Source organism: Giraffa tippelskirchi, chromosome 3 (genome assembly GCF_054371585.1).
Source record: "Giraffa tippelskirchi isolate mGirTip1 chromosome 3, T2T-mGirTip1v1.2.pri, whole genome shotgun sequence".
Taxonomy (NCBI): domain Eukaryota; kingdom Metazoa; phylum Chordata; class Mammalia; order Artiodactyla; family Giraffidae; genus Giraffa; species Giraffa tippelskirchi.
The window spans coordinates 60,163,121-60,189,130 of record NC_137277.1 but is presented as its reverse complement, the minus strand read 5'-3'; the positions used below and the strand labels follow the sequence as shown (position 1 = coordinate 60,189,130).

The 26,010-nt window shown below is 40.2% G+C and overlaps 1 protein-coding gene across 6 annotated transcripts; it reads right to left on the bottom strand.

Moving 5' to 3' along the window:
* Window positions 1-10,568: 10,568 nt before the first annotated feature.
* Window positions 10,569-15,230, bottom strand: LOC145540752 (ubiquitin-protein ligase E3A-like). Of its 6 annotated transcripts, none has more exons than XM_081575827.1 (3): window positions 14,579-15,130; window positions 14,041-14,394; window positions 10,569-13,795 (listed from the first exon to the last, which is right to left on the bottom strand). In XM_081575827.1, exons 2-3 carry the CDS (start codon window positions 14,072-14,074, stop codon window positions 11,538-11,540), a joined length of 2,292 nt encoding a protein of 763 aa, XP_081431953.1. In that variant the 5' UTR covers window positions 14,075-14,394; window positions 14,579-15,130; the 3' UTR covers window positions 10,569-11,537. The 6 variants fall into 6 exon arrangements, with proteins under 6 accessions (XP_081431953.1, XP_081431954.1, XP_081431951.1 ...); XM_081575828.1 differs by having other exon boundaries at window positions 10,569-13,790; window positions 14,046-14,394; window positions 14,579-14,686; XM_081575825.1 differs by having other exon boundaries at window positions 10,569-11,880; window positions 12,019-13,790; window positions 14,046-14,676.
* Between the last annotated feature and the right edge of the window lie 10,780 nt (window positions 15,231-26,010).

The following is a 26,010-nucleotide window of genomic DNA, read 5'->3' as shown; positions in this document are numbered from 1 at the left end:
GATTTATTCTGTATGGGACCCTGTGCTTCTTGGAGTTGATTGGCTATTTCTTTTCCTGTATTGGGAAAGTTTTTGACTATAATCTCTTCAAAATTTTTCTCCATACCTTTATTTTTCTCTTCTTCCTCTGGGACCCTTATAATTTGAATGTTGGTGCAATTAATGTCCCAGAGGTCTCTGAGGCTATCTTCATCTTTTTATTATTATCCTTTATTCTGTTCTCCAGCAGTTATTTCCACCATTCTATCTTTCCAGCTCATTTATTCAATTCTTCTTCCTAAGTTGTTCTACTACTGGTTTCTTCTAGACTATTTTTAATATCAGTAATTGTGTTATTCATCTCTGTTTGTTTATCCTTTATTTCTTCTAGGTCCTTGTTAATTGTGTTAATTAATTTTTGCCTTTTCTCCATTCTAATTTTGAGGCTTTGGAACATTGTTACTATCATTTCTCTGAAATCTTTTTCAGCTAGTTTGCCTATTTCCTTTTCATTCATTTGGTTTTGTGTGTTTCTACCTTGCTCCTTCATTTGTAGCTATATTTTTTGGTCTTTTAATTTGTTTCTCTTAACTTATTCTGTTTGATATATCCTTTTCCCAGTCTTTGAGGTCATATTCCTTCTTCTTTTGGTTTCTGCCTGTGGTGGGTAAGGTTGGTCCTGTGGTTTGTGTTGGCTTCATGTTGGGGAGTGTTCTAGTGGGAGAAGGTGAGCTTGTTTTTCTTTTTCCTCTGATGCTCAGGGCTGTATGAGGCAGTATATTTTGGAGTGTCTATGGGAATCCTGTCTGCTGATTATTGGTTTTGCGTTTTTGTCTTGCTTGTTGTTTAGGTGAGGTGTCCATCAGCAGCTGGGTGATACTGGACTTTGTATATAGGTATAGGACTTTGTGGAAGTTCTCACTAATCAATACTCCTTAGGTTTAGGAGTTCTCTGACAGCCTGGGATCCTGGACTCAATACTCCCACTTCAACGGCTCAGGCCCAATACCTGGTCAAAAGACCAAAGCTCCACAAGTTGTTTGTAATGGGATTAAAACAAACACACCAAGACAAAAACAAAACAAAACAAAAACATAACAGGAAACAAAAGAAAAACCCAACAAATGATAAATACAAGATCAGACAGATAATTACAAAAACAATGGGGCATAAACATACTCTTGCATACACACAAATGTAACCGAAATAATTAAAAGATAATAAAGTAAAAGAGACTGACTTGGTGAGCAAAGGAAACCAAAAATTATATTGAGCAATTGAAAACAGAGCTAACTAGAACTTATACCAGAAAGCTGAGCCAAAGCAAAGTGCCAACTGGGCAATAAAGCAAAGAAAACAAATTAATAAGCATGGTGAAGAAATAAAACATGAAAGAAAAGAAAAAAAAAGAAAGGAAAGAAAGAAGAAAAAAAAGGATGGAAGAAAAGAAAAAGAACTAAATTAAATAGAATTATGTTAAAAAAAAGATTTACATATTTACATATATTAAGAAATAAATACAGCAGGACAAGAATAATAAGAAAAGCAGTCAAACAACAAAAACAAAAAATCAAAAAGTTAAAAAGAATATTATTTTTTTAAAAAAGGAAAAATCCACAGCATCCAAGGTGAACTTAGAAGTATAAGTATGCAAGATGAGTAAAAAATGTGATTTAAAAAGAAAGAGAAACGTTCTCAGGATTGTAATTCTTCTAAGTTGTGGAGTTTGTCCTCTGTGGGTGGGATTGGACTAGCACCCTGTGATGGCTTCCTGGTTGGGGGAATTTGTGCCCTTGTTCTGGTGGATGGAATTGGACCTTCTTTCTCTGAAGGGTAGTGCTGTATCCAATAGTAGGTTTGGGGTGTCTATGGGTTTGAAATGGTTTGGGGCAGCATGTCTGCTAGTATGCAGCATTATGTTTCTGTTTTATTGAAAAACTGGCATGGGGTATCTGGGCACTGGAGCTTGCTAGCCTTTAGGTGGGCTTGGTTTTGGTGTTGAGATGGAGGTTTTGGGGAGGGCTCTTGTCTATCGATGTTCCCTGGGATCAGGAGTCCTCTAGTGGTTCAAAGTCTTGGGCTTGGGTCTCTCACCTCAGGGATTCAGGCTCAATGTTTATTGAAGATTCAAGATCTCACAAGCCACACAGCACAAAAGGCAAGTTCACAATACTCTTGGTGAAAGCAACATTCAGCAGCTCAGAACACCCAGGAAGGCTTACACCAAAGTACTGTAATGTATCTAGAAGGGTCCCTGGACCTGTTGTGGGCAATGTGGGGTCAGTTCAGTCTCAGATCCTGCTTTATTCCAGTTTATAGTTGTTTATAGTTGCTCCTAATGTTCACAGTTGCCCCTAGAGTCCACAATCTGTTCCCCACCTGAATATGAAAAAGTGAAGGCTGAGACCCATTAATGCTCACTTATTCTCTTTACTTGGGGAGAGGAGAGGATTTGGCAGCCACATGTGTGTTGTACTGGGGAGTGCCTGTGGTAATAGTGAGTTGTTGGATGTTGTTACAATCTGGGATAATTGTGAGTTTCCCCAGAGGAAAAGGCCCCAATTTATGGGTCCCTTTCCTTCATAGCTCAGTTGGTAAAGAATCCACCTACAATGCAGGAGACCCCTGTTCGATTCCTAGGTTGGGAAGATCCCCTGGAGAAGGGAAAGGCTACCCACACCAGTATTTTGGCCTAGAGAATTCCATGGACATCCATGAGGTGGCAAAGAGTTGGACACAAATGAGAAACTTTCCTTTTCACTTTCAGAAAGGACTCAGCTGTTTAAGCTCCCAGCAAGGTGCAGGCAGTAACCTGTTCTGCTCACAGCCTAATGTTAACTGCAGCATCTGGAATCAAGACTGCATCAGTGATGGTTTGTATGCTGCCTTTAGCACCGCTCCCAGGTTTGGTATTGATAATTGGCATCTATTTCTTAAGCCATGCAAAAGTAGCCCTCTAAGCACATCCTCATGGCTGTCAGCCCCCTACCTCTCCCTGGGTTATTTGCTGGAACCTCTGCCTACCCACTCCCCTCCCTCCTGCCCAAGTCCCACCCTGTGCTTTGTTGGAGACTCTGTGTTGCTTATCTCTGCTCCCTGCCCCCTCCTTCTGGTCTGGGCTGGGACTTGTGCCAGCAAAGGTCCATCTAGTCAAGGCTATGTTGTTTCCAGTAGTCATGTATGGATGTGAGAGTTGGACCATGAAGAAAGCTGAGCACTGAATAATTGATGCTTTTGAACTGTGGTGTAGGAGAAGACTCTTGAGTTACTTGGACTCCAAGGAGATCCAACCAGTCCATGTTAAAGGAAATCGGTCCTGAATGTTCATTGGAAGGAATGATGCTGAAGCAGAAGCTCCAATACTTTGGCTACCTGATGTGAAGGGATGACTCATTTGAATGACCCTGATGCTGGGAAAGATTGAAGGTGGGAGGAGAAGGGGACAACAAAGGATCAGATGATTTGATGGCATCACCTACTCAATGGGTATGAGTTTGAGTAACCGCCAGGAGTTGGTGATGGACAGGGAGGCCTGGCATGCTGCAGTCCATGGGGTCTCAAACAGTCGGACAGGAATGAGCAAGTGAACTGAACTGAATGGGGGCTTGTGAGTTGCTTATGTGCTGAGAAGTGCTATTTGGCATCTTTCTCTGTATTTTACCTTCTGAGTACCCACTGTTACCGGCACTCTGAGGTTCCACAGCTCCCCCTTGATCCTGCCTGTTAAGGAGTTTCCTAGTGTGTGGAATACTTCATGCAAAGATGGACTCAATAAACAACATAAATGGTAGGGACTTAACAGAAGCAGAAGATATTAAGAAGAGGTGGCAAGAATACACAGAAGAACCATACAAAAAAGATGTTCATGAAGCAGATAATCACGACGGTGTGATCACTCACCTAGAGCCAGGAATTCTGGAATGTGAAGTTAACTGGGCCTTAGGAAGCATCACTATGAACAAAGCTGGTGGAGGTGATGGAATTCCAGTTGAGCTATTTCAAATCCTGAAAGATGATGCTGTGAAACTGCTGCATTCAATATGCCAACAAACCTGGAAAACTCAGCAGTGGCCACAGGACTGGGAAAGGTCAGTTTTCACTTCAATCCCAAAGAAAGGCAATGCCAAAGAATGCTCAAACTACCACACAATTGCACTCATCTCATACGCTAGTAAAGTAATGCTCAAAATTCTCCAACCCAGGCTTCAGCAAGACATGAACCGTGAACTTCCAGGTGTTCAAGCTGGTTTTAGAAAAGGCAGAGGAGCCAGAGATCAAATTGCCAACATTCACTGGATCATCGAAAAAACAAGAGAGTTCCAGAAAAACATCTATTTCTGCTTTATTGACTATGTCAAAGCCTTTGACTATGCGGATCACAATAAACTGTAGAAAATTCTGAAAGAGATGGGAATACCAAACCACCTGACCTGCCTCTTGAGAAACCTGTATGAAGGTCAGGAAGCAACAGTTAGAACTGGAAATGGAACAACAGATTTGTTCCAAATAGGAAAAGGAGTATGTCAAGGCTGTATATTATCACCATGATTACTTAACATCTATGCAGAGTACATCATGAGAAACGCTGGGCAGGAAGAAACACAAGCTGGAATCAAGATTGCCAGGAGAAATATCTATAACCTCAGATATGCAGATGACACCACTCTTACGACAGAAAGTGAAGAAGAACTAAAGAGCCTCTTGATGAAAGTGAAAGAGGAGAGTGAAAAGTTGGCTTAAAGTTCAACATTCAGAAAACTAAGATCATGGCATCCGGTCCCATTACTTCATGGCAAATAAATGGGCAAACAGTGGAAACAGTGGCTGACTTTATTTTTGGGGAGCTCTAAAATCACTGCAGATGGTGACTGCAGCCATGAAATTAAAAGACACTTACTCCTTGGAAGGAAGTTATGACCAACCTAAACATCATATTAAAAAGCAGACACATTACTTTGTCAAGAAATGTCCACTAGTCAAGGCTGTGGTTTTTCCAATGGTCATGTATGGATGTGAGAGTTGGACTATAAGAAAGCTGAGCACCAACGCATTGATGCTTTTGAACTGTGGTGTTGAAGAAGACTCTTGAGAGTCCCTTGGACTGCAAGAAGTTCCAACCATTCCATCCTAAAGGAGATCAGTCCTGGGTGTTGGAAGGACTGACGTTGAAGCTGAAGCTCCAATACTTTGACCACCTGAAACGAAGAGCTGACTCATTTGAAAAGACCTTGATGCTGGGAAAGATTGAGGAAAGGAGGAGAAGGGGACAACAGAGGATGACATGGCTGTATGGCATCACAGGCTCAATGGGCATGGGTTTGGGTAACTTCTGGGAGTTGGTGATTGACATGGAGGCCTGGTGTGCTGTGGTTCATGGGGTCGCCAAGAGTAGGACAGGACGGAGCGACTGAACGGAACTGAGTGTGTGGAAACTTTTCTTTCTTAATTATTCCCTCCTTAGGGGAACAAGCTCCTGTCCTGAAGTCATCTGTCTTTTTTTATTTTTATGTCTTTATCTTTTGTCCTACCTAGTTCCAAGGAGATTATTTTGCCTTTTTGGAGGCCTGGTGTCTTCTGATGTCATTTAGAATTTGGTCGGCCATATGACCAGCAATCCCACTGCTGGACAATGATCACTGTGGCACTATTTACAATGGCTAGGACATGGAAGCAACCTAGATATCCATCTGTAGATGAATGAATAAGAAAGTTGTGGTACATATACAGAATGGAATATCACTCAGATATAAAAAGGAATACATTTGAGTCAGTTTTAATGAGATGGATGAACCTGGAGTCTATTATACAGAAGGAAGTAAATCAGAAAGAGGAAGACAGATACTGTATATTAACACAAATATATGGAATTTCGAAAGACAGTACTGACGACTCTACATGCAGGGCCACAAAGGAGACACAGACATAAAAAACAGACTTTGGGAATCAATGGGAGAAGTCAAGAGTGAGATGATGTAAGAGAATAGCATTGAAACATGTACATTACCATATGTAAAATAGATGATCATTACAAGTTCTGTGCATGAAGAAGGGCACCCAAAACTAGTGCTCTGGGATGACCCAGAGGGATAGGGAGGGGAGGGACGTGGAAGGGGGCTTCAGGATGGAGGGAGCACATATGTACCTGTTGCTGATTCATGTTGATATATAGCAAAAACCATCACAATAATGTAATTATCCTCCAATTAAAATGAATAAATAAATAAAAAATGTTGCTCTGTCTTCATTCCATTCTTGATCAAGGAAGAAAGTGATCTTCTAAAACTCCATAGGAAACTGTTAGTATCCTTTGTTTTGGAAATGTTTTGCAATGAGAATTTCTTTTTAATATTTATGGAATTTGGACATGACCCATTAAAGGTGCCCTGGTGGCTCAGTGGTAAAGAATCCTCCTGCCAATGCAGGAGACTCAGGTTTGACCTCTGGGTCAGGAAGATCCCTTGGAGAAGGAAATGGCAACCCACTCTAGTATTCTTGCCTGGGAAATGCTATGGACATAGGAGCCTGGAGGGCTGTAGTACATGGAGTTGGTAAGAGCTGGACACAACTTAGTGATTAAACAGCAGCAGCAGTAATTAGATAGAGAAACAGCCAAAATAATAACAGCCCTGAATATGTGAAAAGTTGAGGGTTTTGAGTTAATAATGTCCTCTAAGCAATGTCCTTAAATCGTCTTAAAGAGATGTTCCTGTTGAAACCACCACAAGGATAAATTTATCTTCTATATCTCTGTTGTCCAGAATCTGTTGTTTGTATGACTGATTCAAGCTCACCAAAGCCATCATTCTTCCTATGCCATTTTTCAATATATTTACACCAACTCACTCATTAATTACAAAGCAGCTAGCACACAGATGCTGAGCCTGATCAAAATGTTACAATATTTCAATATTTCAGACACCAAATCTTTGCCTTACCTTGATGTTTTGTTCCCCCAAAGCCATTCAGTCCAGTTGAGTTCAGTCACTCATTTGTATCCGACACTTTGCGACCCCATGAATCACAGCACGCCAGGCCTCCCTGTCCATTACCAACTCCCGGAGTCTACCAAAACCCATGTCCATTGAGTCGGTGATGCCATCCAACCATCTCATCCTCTGTCGTCCCCTTCTCCTCCTGCCCCCAATCCTTCCCAGCATTAGGGTCATTTCCGGTGAGTCAACTCTTCGCATGAGGTGGCCAAAGTATTAGAGTTTCAGCTTCAACGTCAGTCCTTCCAATGAACACCCAGGACTGATCTTTAGGATGGACGGGTTGGATCTTCTTGCAGTCCAAGGGACTCTCAAGAGTCTTCTCCAACACCACAGTTCAAAAGCATCAATTCTGCGGCGTTCACCTTTCTTCACCGTCCAACTCTCACATCCATACATGACCACTGGAAAAACCATAGCCTTGACTAGACGGACTTTTGTTGGCAAAGTAATGTCTCTGTTTTTCAATATGCTATCTAGGTTGGTCATAACCTTCCTTCCAAGGAGTAGGTGTTTTTTAATTTCATGGCTGCAATCACAATCTGCAGTGATTTTGGAGCCCCAAAAAATAAAGTCTGAGACTGTTTCCACTGTTTCCCCATTTATTTGCCATGAAGTGATGGGACCAGATGCCATGATCTTAGTTTTCTGAATGTTGAGCTTTAAGCCAACTTTTTCACTCTCCTCTTTCACTTTCATCAAGAGGCTCGTTAATTCTTCTTCTCTTTCTGCCATAAGGGTGGTGTCATCTGCATATCTGAGGTTATTGATATTTCTCCCGGCAATCTTCATTCCAGCTTATGTTTCTTCCAGCCCAGCGTTTCTCATGATGTACCCTGCATATAAATTAAACAAGCAGGGTGACAACATACAGCCTTGACATACTCCTTTTCCTATATGGAACCAGTCTGTTGTTCCATGTCCAGTTCTAACTGTTGCTTCCTGACCTGCATACAGGTTTCTCAAGAGACAGGTCAGATGGTCTGGTATTCCCATCTCTTGAAGAATTTTCCACAGTTTATTGTGATCCACACAGTCAAAGGCTTTGGCACAGTCAATAAAGCAGAAATAGATGTTTTTTCTGGAACTCTCTTGCTTTTTTGATCATCCAGCAGACGTTGGTAATTTGATCTCTGGCTCCTCTGCCTTTCCTAAAACCAGCTTGAACATCTGGAAGTTCACGGTTCACATATTGCTGAAGCCTGGCTTGGAGAATTTTGAGCATTACTTTACTAGCGTGTGAGATGAGTGCAATTGTGTGGTAGTTCGAGCATTCTTTGGCATTGCCTTTCTTTGGGATTGGAATCAAAACTGAGCTTTTCCAGTCCTGTGGCCACTGCTGAAGTTTCTAGATTTGCTGGCATATTGTGTGCAGCAGTTTCACAGCATCATCTTTCAGGATTTGAAATAGCTCAACTGGAATTCCATCACCTCCACTAGCTTTGTTCGTAGTGATGCTTTCTAAGGCCCGCTTGACTTCACATTCCAGGATATCTGGCTCTAGGTGAGTGATCACACCATCGTGATTATCTGGGTCATGAAGATCTTTTTTGTACAGTTCTTCTGTGTATTCTTGCCGCCTCTTCTTAACATCTTCTGCTTCTGTTAAGTCCATACCATTTCTGTCCTTTATCGAGCCCATCTTTGCATGAAATATTCCCTTGGTATCTGTAATTTTCTTGGAGAGATCTCTAGTCTTTCCCATTCTATTGTTTTCCTCTATTTCTTTTCACTGATGGCTGAGAAAGGCATTCTTATCTCTCCTTGCTATTCTTTGGAACTCTGCATTCAGATGGGAATATCTTTCCTTTCCTCCTTTGCTTTTTGCTTCTCTTCTTTTCCCAGCAATTTGTAAGGCCTCCTCAGGGAGCCATTTTGCTTTTTTGCATTTCTTTTCCATGAGGATGGATTTGATCCCTGTCTCCTGTACAATGTCGTGAACCTCTGTCCATAGTTCATCAGGCAGTCTGTCTATCAGATCTAGTCCCTTAAATCTGTTTCTCACTTCCACTGTATAATCATAAGGGATTTGATTTAGGTCACACCTGAAAGTTCTAGTGGTTTTCCCTACTTTTTTCAATTCCAGTCTGAATTTGGCAGTAGGGGGTTCATGATCTGAGCAATAGTCAGCTCCTGGTCTTGTTTTTTCTGACTGTATAGAGCTTCTCCATCTTTGGGTGCAAAGAATGTAATCAATCTCATTTCGGTATTGACTATGTGGTGATGTCCATGTGTAGAGTCTTCTCTTGTGTTGTTGAAGAGGGTGTTTTCTATGACCAGTGCGTTCTCTTGCCAAAACTCTATTAGCCTTTGCTCTGGTTCATTCTGTACTCCAAGGACAAATTTGCCTACACCAGGTGTTTCCTGACTTCCTACTTTTGCATTCCAGTCCCCTATAATGAAAAGGACATCTTTTTTGGATGTTCATTCTAAAAGGCCTTGTAGGTCTTCATAGAACATTCAACTTCAGCTTCTTCAACATTACTGGTTGGTGCATAGACTTGGATTACTGTGATATTGAATGGTTTGCCTTGGAAATTAACAGAGATCATTCTGTCGTTTTTGAGATTGCATCCAAGTACTGCATTTCGGACTCTTTTGTTGACCATGATGGCTACTTCATTTCTTCTAAGGGATTCCTGCCCACAGTAGATATAATGGGCATCTGTGTTAAATTCACCCATTCCAGTCCATCTTAATTCGCTGATTCCTAGGATGTCAATGTTTACTCTTGCCATCTCCTGTTTGACCACTTCCAATTTGCCTTGATTCATGGAACTAACATTCCAGGTTCCTATGCAATATTGCTCTTTACAGCATCACACTTTGCTTCTATCACCAGTCACATCCACAGCTGGGTATTGTTTTTACCTTGGCTCCATCCCATCATTCTTTCTAGATTTATTTCTCCACTGATCTCCAGTAGCATATTGGGCACCTACTGACCTGGGGAGTTCATCTTTCAGTGTCCTATCTTTTTGCTTTTTCATACTGTTCATGGGGTTCTCAAGGCAAGAATACTGAAGTGGTTTTGCACGCCCTTCTCCAGTGGACCACATTCTGTCAGACCTGTCCACCATGACCCATCCATCTTGGGTGGCCCCACACGGCATGGCTTCATTTCACTGATATAGACAAGGCTGTGGTCCATGTGATCAGATTAGCTAGTTTTCTGTGATTATAGTTTCAGTGTGTCTGCCCTCTTATGCCCTCTTGCAACACCTACCATCTTACTTGGGTTTCTCTTACCTTGGACATGGGGTATCACTTCACGGCTGCTCCAGCAAAGTGCAGCCATTGCTCCTTACCTTGGACAAGGGGTATCTACTCACTACGGCCCCTCCTGACCAAAGCCATTAAGATTATATATTTACATATCATGAATTTACTAAGGTTAACTTTCCAATTGCCGTACTTCCCATTGGAAGCTCCATCAATAAGAAACTTTGTTGTTGTTTAGTTTCTCAGTTGTGTCCGAATCTTTTGCAAGACTATGGATCATAGCCCACTAGGCTTCTCTGTCCATGAGGTTTCCCAGGCAACAATACTGGAATTTGCTGTAATTTCCTTCTCCATCAATAAGAACAGATCTCTTAATTAAAATTTCAAATATTCATTTTATTGATTCCTATGAAAACAAATCATTTTAGGTGGAAAACTCATAGTTAATATTGCCTTTCTTAGAATACATGAAAATTATATCCATTCTCTGCTTCCTAGTGACTTTTTTAAAGTACACTCAGAGGAGAAAGCAAGTCAAACCTATTATGAGATTCCAGTTTCTGGCAAAATGTTTTGGACCATAAGCTAAAACAGATCTATAATAAGTGCAATATATTAGTTGTGCAGTAATTTGAGCAAGTTCCATGTTGAAGAATTATTGAATATGGCAAAACTATTCTGAATTTCTTCCTTGTCTTACATCAACATTCTAATTTAATCATAGCTTAAGTTAGGATAATTAGAAAATATTGAGCAGGGATTGGGATACTCTGTAATCTTTAATGACCCCTCTTTAATGTTTATTTTTATTTAATGATTATTAATGGTCTTTAATAATCTTTAATGATTAAACATACTCAACTCAAAAGAACAATGAAGAGGACTTAATACATAGTTGTTGTCTTATTTGTAGTTCATTCATTCATTAACTAAACAAACATTTGTTCACTGCTTTCTGGAAAAATGAATGAGAAATAGCCTCTCCTTTCCAGGAACACAGTTTACCAGGAGAATTAGAGAGATAATCATGAAGTTCTAAGACAATTATCAATAAAAGTTAGAAAAGTCAAATAGAGAAGGTGATTATGAAGATACACAAAAAACATTCACTTGGACATGAACAGGTAGTTATATTTAGGAAAAAGAAGTACCAGGAGTTCAATTTAATCTGATTTTCTGGGATAGTGGCATGCATTTTTTGTCTCTTCATTTGTTTAGTAAGCAAAAAATCTTTTGTAGACGTAAAAACTGTTGGATTTTATTTTATTTTTTTATCCCTCTTGTTATATTTATTAAAATTTTAAATTTCTTTTTCTTTTTTCTTTTTCTTCCCAGTTTTTGTTTTTTTTACAGCATGCCAAATCCTTTGGCATAAGTGATGGCCTTCAACAATCTCTCTTTAAGTTTTTCTTTGCTTGAATATTCCAGAAGTAAAAGGACATTAAAGCAAGTATGAGATGTAGGTAACCTCTCTGTGTCTGGGCCGTTCTTGGCTATTATCATCTTCAGTTTTCCTATTCTGCCCACAGGTGCCCTGTCTGTGCCTGTTGTAAACTGCAAGAAGAGTCTTTTCTGCTCATCTGTAAATGAATGAACAATTTCCCACAACTCCCTAATCACAACAGAGTCCCTGGTATAGCCACCGTCATATTCTGTAGTTTCTTCTAGTGCTTGGAAATCTAGATTCCGGCTTCCACATATAAGCAATTCAATTTCCTCTGGTCTGAATAAGTACTTTAAAGGAGATTCATTGGTCACCATATGAAAACCTCTCCGAAAAGCCTTGAACTGTTTTTCTACCGATTTATTGAGAATGTAGTCAGAATACAGATTGACAAATTCCTTTCTGTTTTCATTGGTAATTGGAATTTTATCACCATTTTCCTTTAGATCATACATCATCGGATTACCAAAAAGATCTGTCTGAGATATCTGGAAAGTGATCATCATATCATCTTCCACGTTCCCTTCATACTCCAGTAAGTCTTTTAAATTCTGATATAGAACAGGATGAGAGTCTCCCAAGTCAAGAAAAGTTCCTTTTTTCCCCATTAGCTTCCTGTAGACAACCATGGGAAAATGTACATCCAGTATACAGTTATTGTAAATAGCCAAACCCAGTACTATGCCAATCAGAGTGAACTGACCCTCAGTTTCAAAAGAGGATGGATTAAACCAAAACAACTTTGTAGATTCATCATATGTGAACATACCAATATCTGGATTGAAGATTTCCTCCACAACCAGCTGAAAAAATTCTTTGGAAACACCTCCCTCATCAACTCCTTGTTCTCCTTCAAATTCCACATACAACTGTTTCTTCAAGTCTGCAGGATTTTCCATAGCGATCATCTCTAGCCGGACAAGTGCATCATCTATGATATGGTCATGTCTGACTTTGAGTCTCAAATATGGATTCAACTGCTGTCCTTGAACTAAGCTGTAGAGAACAGTAATTCTTCGTTCACTGTACATGCGAATCCTATTGTCATAATATAATCCCAAATTCTTTGTGACAGCATTCAGTATAAAGGGACATGTCATAAAAGAGAACTTGTTCTCGGTTTCTACTTTGAAAAAAATATAATCTTTATCCATTTCTAGAACATCATTCAGTGGTTCATTAATAAACTCTTCAAAAGGGATAAGTGGTTTTCGACAATCCAGAGTTTTAACAGCAAGTTCAGTTTCCAGTGGGTCCACTCGAGGACCTTTCTTGTTCCTTCTTTCTTCTCCCAATAACTCCTGAAGTGTCAATTCACTGGACTCAGGAAGGGGCTCTTCATCATCTTCTTCATTATGATTTGTGTCTACTTCCCCTCCTACTACATTTGCATAGTAAACCATTTTCAAGCACGTGGAAGCAGCAACAATAGCATCATCATCGTTCACTAGATTTCGATTGTTAAAGTCAGTGCTTATGACTTTGTACGTAATAAGCTGCTGAAATGTTTCCATCATTCTCCGAATCTGGTCTGCACTGTATTTAGACCACAGTCTGACCAGTTTTCCTTGGGCTGCAAGGGGTAGCTTACTCATTGCTTTGCAAAATAGTGGCAAAGCCATTTCCAGATATTCAGGACTGTGGAGATTTCTATTCTCCATGACAATGATGAATAAATTCAGATAATTAGGATCTCTGGAGTATACATTGTGATACGTCAAGTCACATTCCACATTAGGTGACAAATACACAAGTGCATTGAGAAAAGCAGTTTCTATTTTTTCGTTAGAGAGCAATCTGGTGTAGACCCTTCTAACAGCCTCAATATCCACAGACACATCATCAGGGCCTAACTTTTGTAAGTTGTTATCTCCTTGTGAGCTATCACTTATCCTTGAGGAAGATGCTTCTGAATCCTCCTCCATAGCCGCTGCGGAACATGCAGCCTCTTCCTTTTCATCTTCATCTTCGTCCTTTCCTTGAAGAGATTTCAGTTCTTCCTTGGTGTGTTGTTTGACTTTCCGAAAGCTTTGTGCCAATGCTTCAGCACTAGAAAAAACTCTTCCAATAACACGAATTAAAGGGGAATAATCCTCTCTCTCTCTACATAATTCAAGAATTTCATACACCATCTCTTCGGTTAGGTAAGTCACATCATTAACTGTAAATGTAAATCAAGGAGATCATGTGCTGACTCATCACACTCCTCACTGGAGACCAGAAACAACACTGTATTTCTAAGAGGTTTCTCATTTGACTACTGTTCTCAAGACTAGGACTGAGGCAATGTTTTCAGAAAGGTTTCTTCAGAGTCTTCTTTTGGAAACAGCCCGTGTCCTAAAACCAAACCAGTTCCTTTCTGAGTCTTCCTTTTTAGTTTTTTGGTTTTTTTTTTTCCAGGGTGACCATTCTTTAAAATCATCTCTTGCTCCTTGTCCATCCTTCTTGTTCATTTTTATGTCAGAGCAGTTGTTAGAGGCACCTTTAGAGTTTTCAAGGTAAGCTGAGCTTGCTCCTTTCTTGGAGGGATGAGGATCACAGAGTTTTGCATTAATCTTATAAAGCTCGAGGGCTTTAATAGCTGGTGCATTGTTATCCATATGATGAAAAGTTGGACAGGAAGCACAAAACTCATTCGTGCAGGCTTCATTTCCACAGCCCTCAGTTAACTGGTGGTAGTAGCGTTCTATTAGATGTTTTGCAGCTGCTCGCTTAATTCGGCTAGCTTCAATGTCATCAGATTGAGGTTCTCCTGATGATCTTTTACAAGCTGTGGCCATTCGGTGACATCAGGGTGATCACAGCTTTGAGTCACTGATTAAAAACAGGTTGTCACACCAGTCTAGCTGCTAACTTGATCTGAGCGTAGGTTTAATAACTCATATTTCGCCAAACTTCTGAGGAGCTGGTGAATTCTAAAATCAGGCTCTTACAGATTTTTAACCTGTCGTCGCCCCCGCGCCTGGGCCGCGGCCCCCGCAGCAGCGGCCGCCTCGCTGGTCGTCGTCGCCCTCGCCCACCGCCTCCGCCCGCCACCGCCTCGTTCCCTGTCGCTGCCGCCACCGCCGGCGCTCATGCGGGACCCGCGCTTCCTTCTCCGGAGTCCGAGACCGGGAAAGGGGGCGCAGCGGCCGTAGGAAGCCCCGCGCCCGTCGCCCGCCGCCGCTCCGCTGCTGTCCGTCCGCGCCGGGGGTCACAGGGCCCGCCTGCGGGGCTCGGAGCGAGCGCCGAGGGGCCTGCCTGTGGGGCTCGGAGGAGCCGAGGGAAGCGCCGCCGCCCGCGGGCTTCAGCGTCAGTCGGCAGAAGCGAAGCGCAAGTGGCGCGGCGGCGGATGGCGCGCGCCCGAGCCGGCGGAGGGCTACGCAGAGACAGGGTGCGCGAGCGAGCGGAGAGCGCTGTGTCGATGGTCCCGCGAAGGCGAGTCGAGCTCTATCGGCTCCTGCAGTCACCCCGAGCCGAGCGCCACCATTTTGGAAAAAACGCGGATCTCACGGCCACGGCGCAAGCCGGGAGGACTGGCTGGGCGGGCCGAGTATCCCGGCAGGCAGCGCGCACCGCCTGGCCGGGCGAGGGCTCCCGGCCTGGACGCAGGGGCGCGGGGCGGGGTCGGGGCGCGCGCGGGAGGGCGCCGCGCTCTGCTCCGTCCCCAGTCGTCGGCTCCGCCCCAACTGTTGGATTTTAACGGTGCATGAGTGTTCAGTTGCATCTGACTCTTTGCGACCATGGAATTTTTTAAGCAAGGATACTGGAGTGGGTTGCAGTTTCCTCTTTCAGGGAATCTTCCCAACCCAGGGATCCATATCCATATCTCTTGCATTGGCAGACTGATTCTTTACTACTGCGCCACTTAGGGCTTCCCTGGATTTTAGTCAGGCAGGTTAAATTCTGACTTTGCCATCTATGTTCTATGCAAACTTGGTTAAACTTGCTGTGTTTTGAAGCTCAGTTTCCTCATATACTAAATATATGAAATGATACAGATCCAAAAACATAATTTTCATAAATAATACGAAATAACAAGTACAGATATTTGGTACACACAGCAACAATAGCAATAACCATAATACTAATATTTATTAACCTTTATTCAGAGCTGAAGATAAGCCAGGCACTTAGCTAAGCATTTTACATGCATGATCTTTAGTCCATATGAACACTCGATAAGGTACTATTATTAATCTCTGTTTTAAAGAGGCTTACAAAGATTAATTTACTTGTCCAAAGTGAAATACCATAACAATAATGGGTAACATACTGAGTACTTATTGTTTGACACTGCTTTAAGCCATTATACATGTCAATTCATTTATTTCTCAGGAGATCAGTCCTGGGTGTTCATTAGAAGGACTGATGTTGAAGCTGAAACTCCAATACTTTGGCCACCTGATGCAAAGAGCTGACTCATTGGAAAATATCCGGGTGCTGGGAAATATTGAGGGCAGGAGGAGAAGGGAACGACAGAGGATGAGATGGCTGGATAGCATCACCGACTCGATGGACATGGGTTTGGGTGAACTTAGGGAGTTAGTGATGGACAAGGAGGCCTGGCATGCTGCGGTTCATGGGGTTGCAAAGAGTCAGACACGACTGAGCGACTAAACTGAACTGATGAGAGAGAGTGCATTATTTTTCTCATTTTTACAAGTGTCATGAGCTGAATTGTGTCTCTCCTCAAAATCCATACATCCAAGCTCTAAATGCTGGTATCTTAGAATGTAACTGTGTTTGGAGATAGAACTATTAAAATGAAGCCCTTAGAGTGATCACTGAGGCAATCTGAATGATATCCTTTCAGAAGAGGGAATTTGGATACAAAGAGAAACAAAAGGGGCACACAGAAAAATATCCCATGTGAGGACACAAATGTCAGAGCAAACAGATAGCTAGATATGAATAGAGAAAGGGGAGGCCTGACCCAATAGCAGAAAACTATACATCTCGTGATTCTTGGGCAAAGAAAAACAAGAACCTCCAGACTGACAGGAAATCAAATATTTTGGGGTGGCAAGCATCTTGGAGACAGGCAAAAAGAGGTGGGAAAATGTGGGAATCTTGGACATCTGAATGTAATATTTTGCTAATTATTCCTTCATTACAATAAAATTAACCTTGCAGGTAAGAAGCTCCTATCATGCACTCACAACATTACCCTTTTGATCAAGATGAAATAAGGGCAAAATTCCCTCCTCCTCTTGTGAAGGTAAAGCTGGAATGAAAATCATGGAGTACAACCCCAAATCCCTCCCTCCTAAATGAATATTCCTCCCATTCATTTTCATGACTTGTATAGCCAATTTGCCAAAGAAACTCAGGACAACTGTTCACCTGAGTCTTCCTACTCTCCCTGTGAGAGTGTACTATAGGTTAAAAAGTACCTCCCCCTACCCCACTATGGCTTGTCTCTGAATTCTTTCTGTGATGAAACAAAAACCTACTCTCTGGTAACACATAGAGAAGGAGGCCATTTGCCAGAAGAGAGACATCAGAAGATAGCATGTCTGACGACAATTTGATCTTGGATGTTCAGACTTCAGAATTATAAGAAAATAAATTTCTGTTGTTTAAGCCACCCACTCTCTGGTATTTTCTTATGGTGTCCCTAGTAAAAATTAGCAATACAATAGGTGATTAAACAACAATGCAAAGAAGATAAGTATGTATTTCTACACCCTTAGTATGCAGAGCCACTGGGCTTCAAACTCTAGCAGTCTTGTGCCAGAATTCATTCCTTTAATTTCTTCACAATAAAGCCTCTGGTGACAGATGTAGAAAACCGAGGTAGCCAGTGGCTAAATCTCATATTGCACATCCATACAATAGCAGAGTCAGGATTAAAACCCAGGTCTCTCTGATTTCCTCCTACTTAACTTGAAAGAATTTTCTTGATTTCTCAGATAGCCAGTTATGTAAAAACTGCTTTTCACTTAATTTCATATTTCCTCTACATGGTGTGAGGAAATGCCAATTTTGATGCCTATATACAGGCTACTAAGTTAATTTCCATGGTTAAAAGATGGCAAAACTTTGCAAAGGAGCTCTGAAATCACTTCAGGCATTAACTTCATGTTCTGCATCAACTTTTAACTGCCCGTGGTAAGCCATATATCATATGACTCTTTATAGTATCAATTTAAGCACGAATTTTGTTTGTCATGCTGATCTTGAAAAGCTTTTAGTGCCTTCAATAGCTACCGGAAGAAACATTACAATAGCTGCCCTAAATTATAAAACATTTCTCAGGAAGCTAACCCTTTATACATTTCAGTTAGCGTCAGAAGGATTAGAAGCATCACTCTGGATTGATTATCACTTACACAATGAATTAGGTCAAATCTTTGCCTTTCCTGGTGCAAAACACTCCTTCAATATATCTGACCTCATTCTAGACCACACGCAGGAATATTTTTCCACATTTGAAGGGTTAGGAAAAATAAACATTGCAGACACCAGGTTAAAATCTCCATTTCAAAATTCTTCCCAAACATTATAGAATACACCTTTCATATTTAATGCAATGAGTAATGCTCAACATTACTAAATCAGACATAGCATTCTTCCATGGAGGAATCTGATCATATAGTGAAGTGAAAGTCGCTCAGTCGTGTATGACTCTTTGCAACCTCATAGACTACACAGTCCATGGGATTCTCCAGACCATAATACTGAAGTGGATAACCATTCCCTTCTCCAGGGGATCTTCCCAACCCAGGGATTGGACCAGGGTCTCCTGCATTGCAGGCAGATTCTTTACCAGCTGAAAACTACCAAGGATATATGTATATATATATATAAATAGATGTGTGTGTATATATATATATATATATATATATATATACACACACACACATATATTTCTGATCATATAGCTTAAAATAATGCCACCAAGGTTAAACATTTTGACAAATACCGTATTATAAATGCTTAAGTTTGCTGTGTTGTAACTCATCTAACATTTGAACATCTTAGCTTACACAGAGTAGGTTTTAATTGAACATACTTAACCTTATTTGAAAATGAGCAAGATGAGCAAAAGGACATTTACTTATTATTTATATTATATCGTTCTTCAGTACCATTTTGAATTCCATTTTAATAAATTTTATAATATTAACAGCACTTAATACTAGTTATTGTATATTAATTATGAAAAGTTGTTTCTGAGCCATGAAAGATGCCAGGATTCTTAGCCTCTGAAGGAGAGGCTTTCACTCCAGGGCCATTGCCGAGGCTTGATCCCTCAGAGCTTTTGTGTGAAAAAAAAAAAAACTGTTGAAGTATAAAAGAGATAGAGAAAGATTCTGACATAGACATCAGAAGCAGGCAGAATAAGTGCCCCCCTGCTAGGTCAACTCAAGGTTTGAGACAAGTTAAGTTCAGGTGGAACCAGTTGTCATTATGGCAATACAGAAGTTTAAAAGAAATCTCTTTTTAAATTTGTACAGAGAAGGGGAAAAAAAGAAAAAAAAGCCAACACTTGTAGTTTGTTTCCTCCTGATGCTTAAGAGAGAGAGATAACAAATGTCTGGCACTTGCAGCCTATTTCCTCCATTTGGACAGCCCTAGCCTTCCTGCCTGTTACGCTCTTAATTATGTACTGACACTGTTTTTAGAAACATGTATATATATAATTGGGCTTCTCAGGTGAAGCTGCTGCTGCTGCTGCTAAGTCACGTCAGTCGTGTCCGACTCTGTGCGACCCCATAGACGGCAGCCCACCAGGCTCCCCCGTCCCTGGGATTCTCCAGGCAAGAGTACTGGAGTGGGTTGCCATTTCCTTCTCCAGGGCATGAAAGTGAAAAGTGGAAGTGGAGTCGCTCAGTCGTGTCCGACTCAGTGACCCCATGGACTGCAGCCCACCAGGCTCCTCCGTTCATGGGATTTTCCAGGCAAGAGTACTGGAGTGGGGTGCCATTGAAACTGACTACCAATGCAGCAGACACGAGGGATGTGGGTTCAATCCATATGTCAGGAAATACCCTGGAAAAGGGAATGGCAACCTGCTCCAGAATTCTTGCCTGGGAATCCCATGGAGAGAGGAGCCTGGCAGGCTACAGTTCTTGGTGTCACAAAGAGCTGGACATGACTGAGCACACACACGTATGTATAATATTTCATGCAATTCTCATAGAAATCTTATGTGTTAGGGAATATTATCTCAGTTTTGAAGATGAAGAGAAATGCACTATATTTACATAATTTATATATAGAAGAACCGGGGCTTGTACCAGTATTAATTCTACAGAACATATATTTATTTTACACCCATTGAATGGACATTACTTATCCATTGATTTATCTGCCCATTCAATAATTTGTATATTCCTTAATCAGTTATTGAGTACAGAGTGTGTGATAAACATCATGGTGGGAAAGTGCTGCATAATGAGTGCAACACTTTAACAGCATCATCTTTTAGGATGTGAAATAGCTCAACTGGAATTACATCACATCCACTAGCTTTGCTCATAGTGATGCTTCCTTAGGCCTACTTGACTTTGAATTCCAGGATGTCTCATTCTAGGTGAGTTATCACAGTATTGCAGTTCTCTGGGTCATGAAGATCTTTTTTGTATAGTTCTTCTGTGTATTCTTCCACCTCTTCTTAATATCTTCTGCTTCTGTTGGGTGCATACCATTTCTGACCTTTTTTGTGCCCATCTTTGCATGAAATATTTCCTTGTTATCACTAATTTTCTTGAAGTGATCTCTAGTCTTTCCCATTCTATTGTTTTCCTCTATTTCTTTGCACTGATCACTGAGGAAGGCTTTCTTATCTCGCCTTGCCTTGCTATTCTTTGGAACTCTGCATTCAAATGGGTATATCTTTCCTTTTCTCTTCTGCCTTTCACTTCTCTTCTTTTCACAGCTATTTGTAACACCTCTTCAGACACCCATTTTGCCTTTTTGCATTTCTTTTTCTTGGGGATGGTCTTGATCACTGCCTTCTGTACAATGTCATGAACCCCCACCCAAGGTTCTTCAGTCACTCTATCAGATAGAATCCCTTGAATCTATTTGTCACTTCCACTGTATAATCCTAAGGGATTTAATTTAGGTCATATCTGAATTGTCTAGGGATTTTCCCTATTTTCTTCAATTTAAGCCTGAATTTTGCAATAAAGATATCATGATCTGAGCCACAATCTTGTCTTTGCTGATTGTATAGAACGTCTCCATCTTTAGCTGCAAAGAGTATAATCAGTCTGATTTTGGTATTGACCAACTGGTGATGTCCACGTGTAGTCTTCTCTTGTGTTGTTGGAAGAGGGTGTTTGCTATGACCAGTGTGTTCTCTTGGCAAAACTCTATTAGCCTTTGCCCTGCTTCTTTCCATACTCCAAGGCCAAATTTGCCTGTTACGCCAGGTGTTTCCTGACTTTTGCATTCTAGTCCCCTATAATGAAAAGGACATCTTCTTTTGCATGTTTATTCTAGAAGGTCTTGTAGGTCTTTATAGAATCATTCAACTTCAGCTTCTTCAGCATTACTGCTTGGAGCATAGACTTAGATTACTGGAATATTGAATCATTTGCCTTGGAAATGAACAGATATCATTTTGTCGTTTTTGAGATTGCATTTAACTACTGCATTTTAGACTATTTTGTTGACTATGATGACTACTCCATTTCTTCTAAGAGATTCTTGCCCACGGTATTGTGGGAGACAGGGAAATAAACCTAGTTTCTACCTTAAAGTCTAATAACAGCTACAGAGGAGAAACAAACAAAAAAAAATGCTGACCATTCTAGTATATATAGTGTAATGCCACCATGCTTACATATTAACAACAATCATCAGAAGTAAGTTCTACAGAATATTCATATCACAGTGTGCATAAGATTTGGAAACTGCTTATCATAACCCCTTCTTAGGGACTTTTTGTTCAGATTTTCCTGTTATAAGCTCTCATAAGAAACAAAGCCATTTAGATTATTCCCTAACTTACTTGTCTTTAAGCTTTCCCATTAACATTTCCCCATTAATAAAACCCACTCCAGTACTCTTGCCTGGAAAATCCCATGGGCGGAGGGGCCTGGTGGGCTGCAGTCCATGGCGTCACGAAGAGTCAGACACGACTGAGCGACTTCACTTTCACTTTTCACTTTCACGCATTGGAGAAGGAAATGGCAACCCACTCCAGTGTTCATGCCTGGAGAATCCCAGGGACGGCAGAGCCTGGTGGGCTACCGTCTATGGGGTCGCACAGAGTCGGACACGACTGAAGCGTCTTAGCAGCAGCAGCAGCATTAATATCTTAGAGAATTTGTTTCTCATGGAAATACCTCAAAAAACCTTAGCTAGGAATACTTGCTGTTATATAATAGTTAACACTGTGTCTATTGTCCAAATATAGTTAGAAAACAAAATTATTTTCATTATCCTAGAGGATACTATGCACTTCCTGAACTTTAAGTTTATCATTCCTGAAACTTCAGACGGAACTGGAATGCTTTAGTTGAAATAACATTACTCTGGCCAGTTTCTCATCTATGAAATGGACTCACCTGGAGTCTACACGCTGTCTTTCCATCTACCTCTTCCCCATCTGACTGACTATTATCTCCACATCAGAAGCAGGCAAAACATAAAAAATAGTGGGAAAATACAAATAAATTGGAGGTTTGTTTTCTTTTATTTGTTCTCAGCTAATCTGTTTAAATATTCTGAAGGAAATATATGGTTCTTATTACCTAAAATTTGGTTAGCAGATTATTTGTGAAATAGTTGTATCACAATTTTTTTTTCAGCTTTGACAAGTGGGTGACTCATTGTGCTTTATACAGATTTTTTTTTAAGATATTAAGAATCAAGAGTAAGGTCCATCTTCATTAAGTCATTGTCATGACTTCTAATTAATGTACACATTCAGTGGAAGATTTTTATCTTAGAATGTCTTCAGATGAGCTTTCTACAGGCTGAGATTAGTGCAGCAGAAAAGAGTTCTCAGTTAGGCTGATTTGGCTGCTGCTTGAACACGTTGATAAGATGGACATACTATTTTAGAATATATAGTTCTTTAGAGAACTCTAACAGGCCATGCTTGCATTGTGCTGTAATAGCATCATTCATTACCCAGCCATGCAAATGTTGACTCTTCCTTATACAGTCTTTAGTTATATTATTCATAGGAAACGGGTTTTTTTTCAACCCCAAGAAAACTGATTTTACTTTCAATTGATTAATAACTTTTTTTTCCCCTTTCAAAAGTTGTGAAGATGTCAGGAGACAGTTATTCAAATGAAAAAACATAACTTATGTACTGTTGTTTAATAAAAGATATAAGTCCTAAAACAAAACAAAACAAACAAACAAAAAATAATCACTACAAAAATAAGATACTATGAAATGAAAATGCCAATGCCAAATCTGAAAAGAGCCAGGCAGAGAAAGTTAAGGCCCTCAATAGAGCTGGAGATCTGGTATTATAAAAAAGTTTTCAGTAGGTGTATGGTGATGCCAGGGAGTTAGATGTTCATCTTCTCCAGAATCAAACCATTGAGTATATACCCACGTTTACTAACATACTACTACATGTCAAATCATGTGATAAACTTATGCTTTGCTAACTAAATCTCTCCAAATATTAATGATACACTATCGAATTATCCTTTTACAGATGAGGAAAGTAATTGTGATATTATCAGATTAAGAAATAGTTTAACAATAAGTATATATTGAGCATTTAATATGTTTCAGTGTTTGCTTGGGTGATTGGAGTATAGAAATAAAAATAATAATACCTTTGAAATCATGATTCTTAAATACATTTGAGAAAGTGGATCTAAGAAACGTAATTTTAGAACAACTACAGAAACAAGCATATCAATGAAACTGTTACATTCTAATTAACAAAGGATTTCATACAAATTCTTCAGTCTCCAATTTTTTTATTAAAAAATCTATTTATGTCTACATACTTATAGAATTAGAACAACTTTCTTCATTTCGACTCTGAAATGTAATATGAAGAAGAAATTAGAAGAAAACAATTTATAATAAAATAATAAACATTCAAAATGAAAAATGTTTAGAAGTAACTATATATTTTCTATATTTACCCAGGGATGGGGTTTCTGTTTATGGGGAGACAATCATAAAAAGAACCTTGTTCTAATTTGGTTCCTGAGAAAGAAACAACTTCAATTTTGTTATTAAAAAATAATGCACCAAAAGTGTATCAGAAATACTTTTTATATGCTTGCTGTTGAAAAGTACCAGCCAAGGTTAACCCATTACCTGGGAATGACTTTCCAAATATTTGTTCTTGCTCATTATTAGAGCATAGTTTTATTTGTGACTTCTCTCCATTCAAGAGTATAGCTAAAAATGGGCTTTAGAAACTATTTCTTGTTGTTGATGTGGGAACTTTTGATTTTTCAATCTGATAACTTAAAAAAACAGCTCTTATTTAGATGAAGTTTGTATTTCTTGCTAAACCACAGTCTCCTTTTGAGTACCATACAATTCGGTGTTATAAGCAGAAGAAACCTTCAGTAGCATGTTCCCTATGAGTTCTGCAGCGGAGACTATCTGAATGTTACTTTCCTGACCTCTGCTTCCCAAACACCAAAACGTATATAAGCCCATTGTTGTTGTTGTTGTTGCTCAGTTGTGTCTGACTCTTTGTGACCCCATGGACTGCAGCATGCCAGACTTCCCTGTCCTTCATTCTCTCCTGGAGCTTGCTCAAACTCATGTCCATTGAGACAGTGATGCTGTCTCATCCTCTATCATACCCTTATCCTCCTGCCCTCAATCTTTCTCAGCGTCAAGGTCTTTGCCAATGAGTCCGCTTTTCCCATCAGGTGGCCAAAGTACTGGAGCTTCAGCTTCAGCATGAGTCCTTCCAATGAATATTCAGGGTTGATTTCCTTTAGAATTGATTGTTTTCATCTCCTTGCAGTCCAAGGGACTGTCAAGAGTCTTCTCCAACACCACAGTTCAAAAGCATCAATTCTTCAATGCTCAGCCTTTTTTTATTGTTCTGGTCTCACATCCATACATGACTACTGGAAAAACCATAGCTTTGACTATACAGACCTTTGTTGGCAAAGTGATATCTCTGCTTTAACCTGCTGTCTAGGATTGTCATAGCTTTTCTTCCAAGGAGCAAGTGTCTTTTAATTTCATGGCTGTAATCACCATATGCAGTGATTTTGGAGCCCAAGAAAATAAAGTCTGTCACTGTTCCCATTGTTTCCACATCTATTTGACATGATGTAATGGGATCGAATGCCATGATGTTCGTTGAGTTTTAAGCCAGCTTTTCACTCTCCTCTTTCGACCTCAACAAGAGACTCCTTAATTCCTCTCTGTTTTCTGCCATAAGGGTGGTGCCGTCTGTGTATCTGAGGTTATTGATGCTTCTCCCAGCAGTCTTGATTCCAACTTGTGCTTCATCCAGCCTGGCATTTCACATGATGTACTCTGCATATAAGTTAAATAAGCAGGGTGACGATATACAGCCTTAATGTACTCCATTCCCAATTTTGGGCTAGTCCATTGTTCCATGTCTGGTTCTAACTGTTGGTTCTTGACCTGCATACAGGTTTCACAGGATGCAGGTATGGTGGTCTGGCATTCCTATCTCTTGAAGAATTTTCCACAGTTTGTTGTGATATACACAATCAAAGGTTGTAGCATAGTCAAGGAAGCAGAAGCAGATGTTTTTCTGGAATTCTCTAGCTTTTTTTCTATGATCCAACAATATTGGCAATTTGTTTTTGGTCCCTCTGCCTTTTCTAAATCCAGCTTGTGCATCTGGAAGTTCTCAGTTCATGTACTGTTGAAACCTAGCTTGAGGGATTTTGAGCACTACTTTGCTAACATGTGAAATGTAAGCCCATAATTACTTGAAATAAACCTCCTACTATTCTAAGCACTTAAAGGACTTTGGTAAGGTAATTACCAAACCATAGCTGATCTTCATTAAAAATGACACTTAAGATCCTCCTGGGATCAATTAATATCCAAGGAGGAAAAATAGTCTTCAGGGAGAAAATGACATGTGACTTGAGTCAGGGAAGTCAAACAGACAATAATCAAGTAGAAAAATAAATTATGTCGGGGGGGGTGAGAGAATGATATTTTTAAAAGGCAAAGAGTGAAGAAGGCAAGCAACCTTTCTTGTTATCCCTGTAAGAATTCCATTCTTTAGAATTCCACCTTCATTACTTCATCTAATCCTAACTACTTTCCAAAGGCCCCATCTCCTCATATTATCACATTGATGAGTTGAGTTTCAATATGTGAATTTTAGGAGAGACATGAACATTCAGTCCATGACACCTATCAATGTTTTAGTGGTTTAAAATAAAACACAACTGAAAGAAACCGTCACAAAACCATTGTAACTAGCCATTCACAAGTGATTTT

What these genes read in the sequence shown, in the direction of transcription:
- LOC145540752 (XM_081575823.1), bottom strand. Translation starts at nt 14,414, where the DNA reads ATGGCCACAGCTTGTAAAAGATCATCAGGAGAACCTCAATCTGATGAC. An exon ending in GAGCAAGAGATGATTTTAAA is followed by an intron (nt 13,791 to 14,045) that starts GAATGGTCACCC and finishes TTTACAGTTAAT; the next exon opens with GATGTGACTTACCTAACCGA.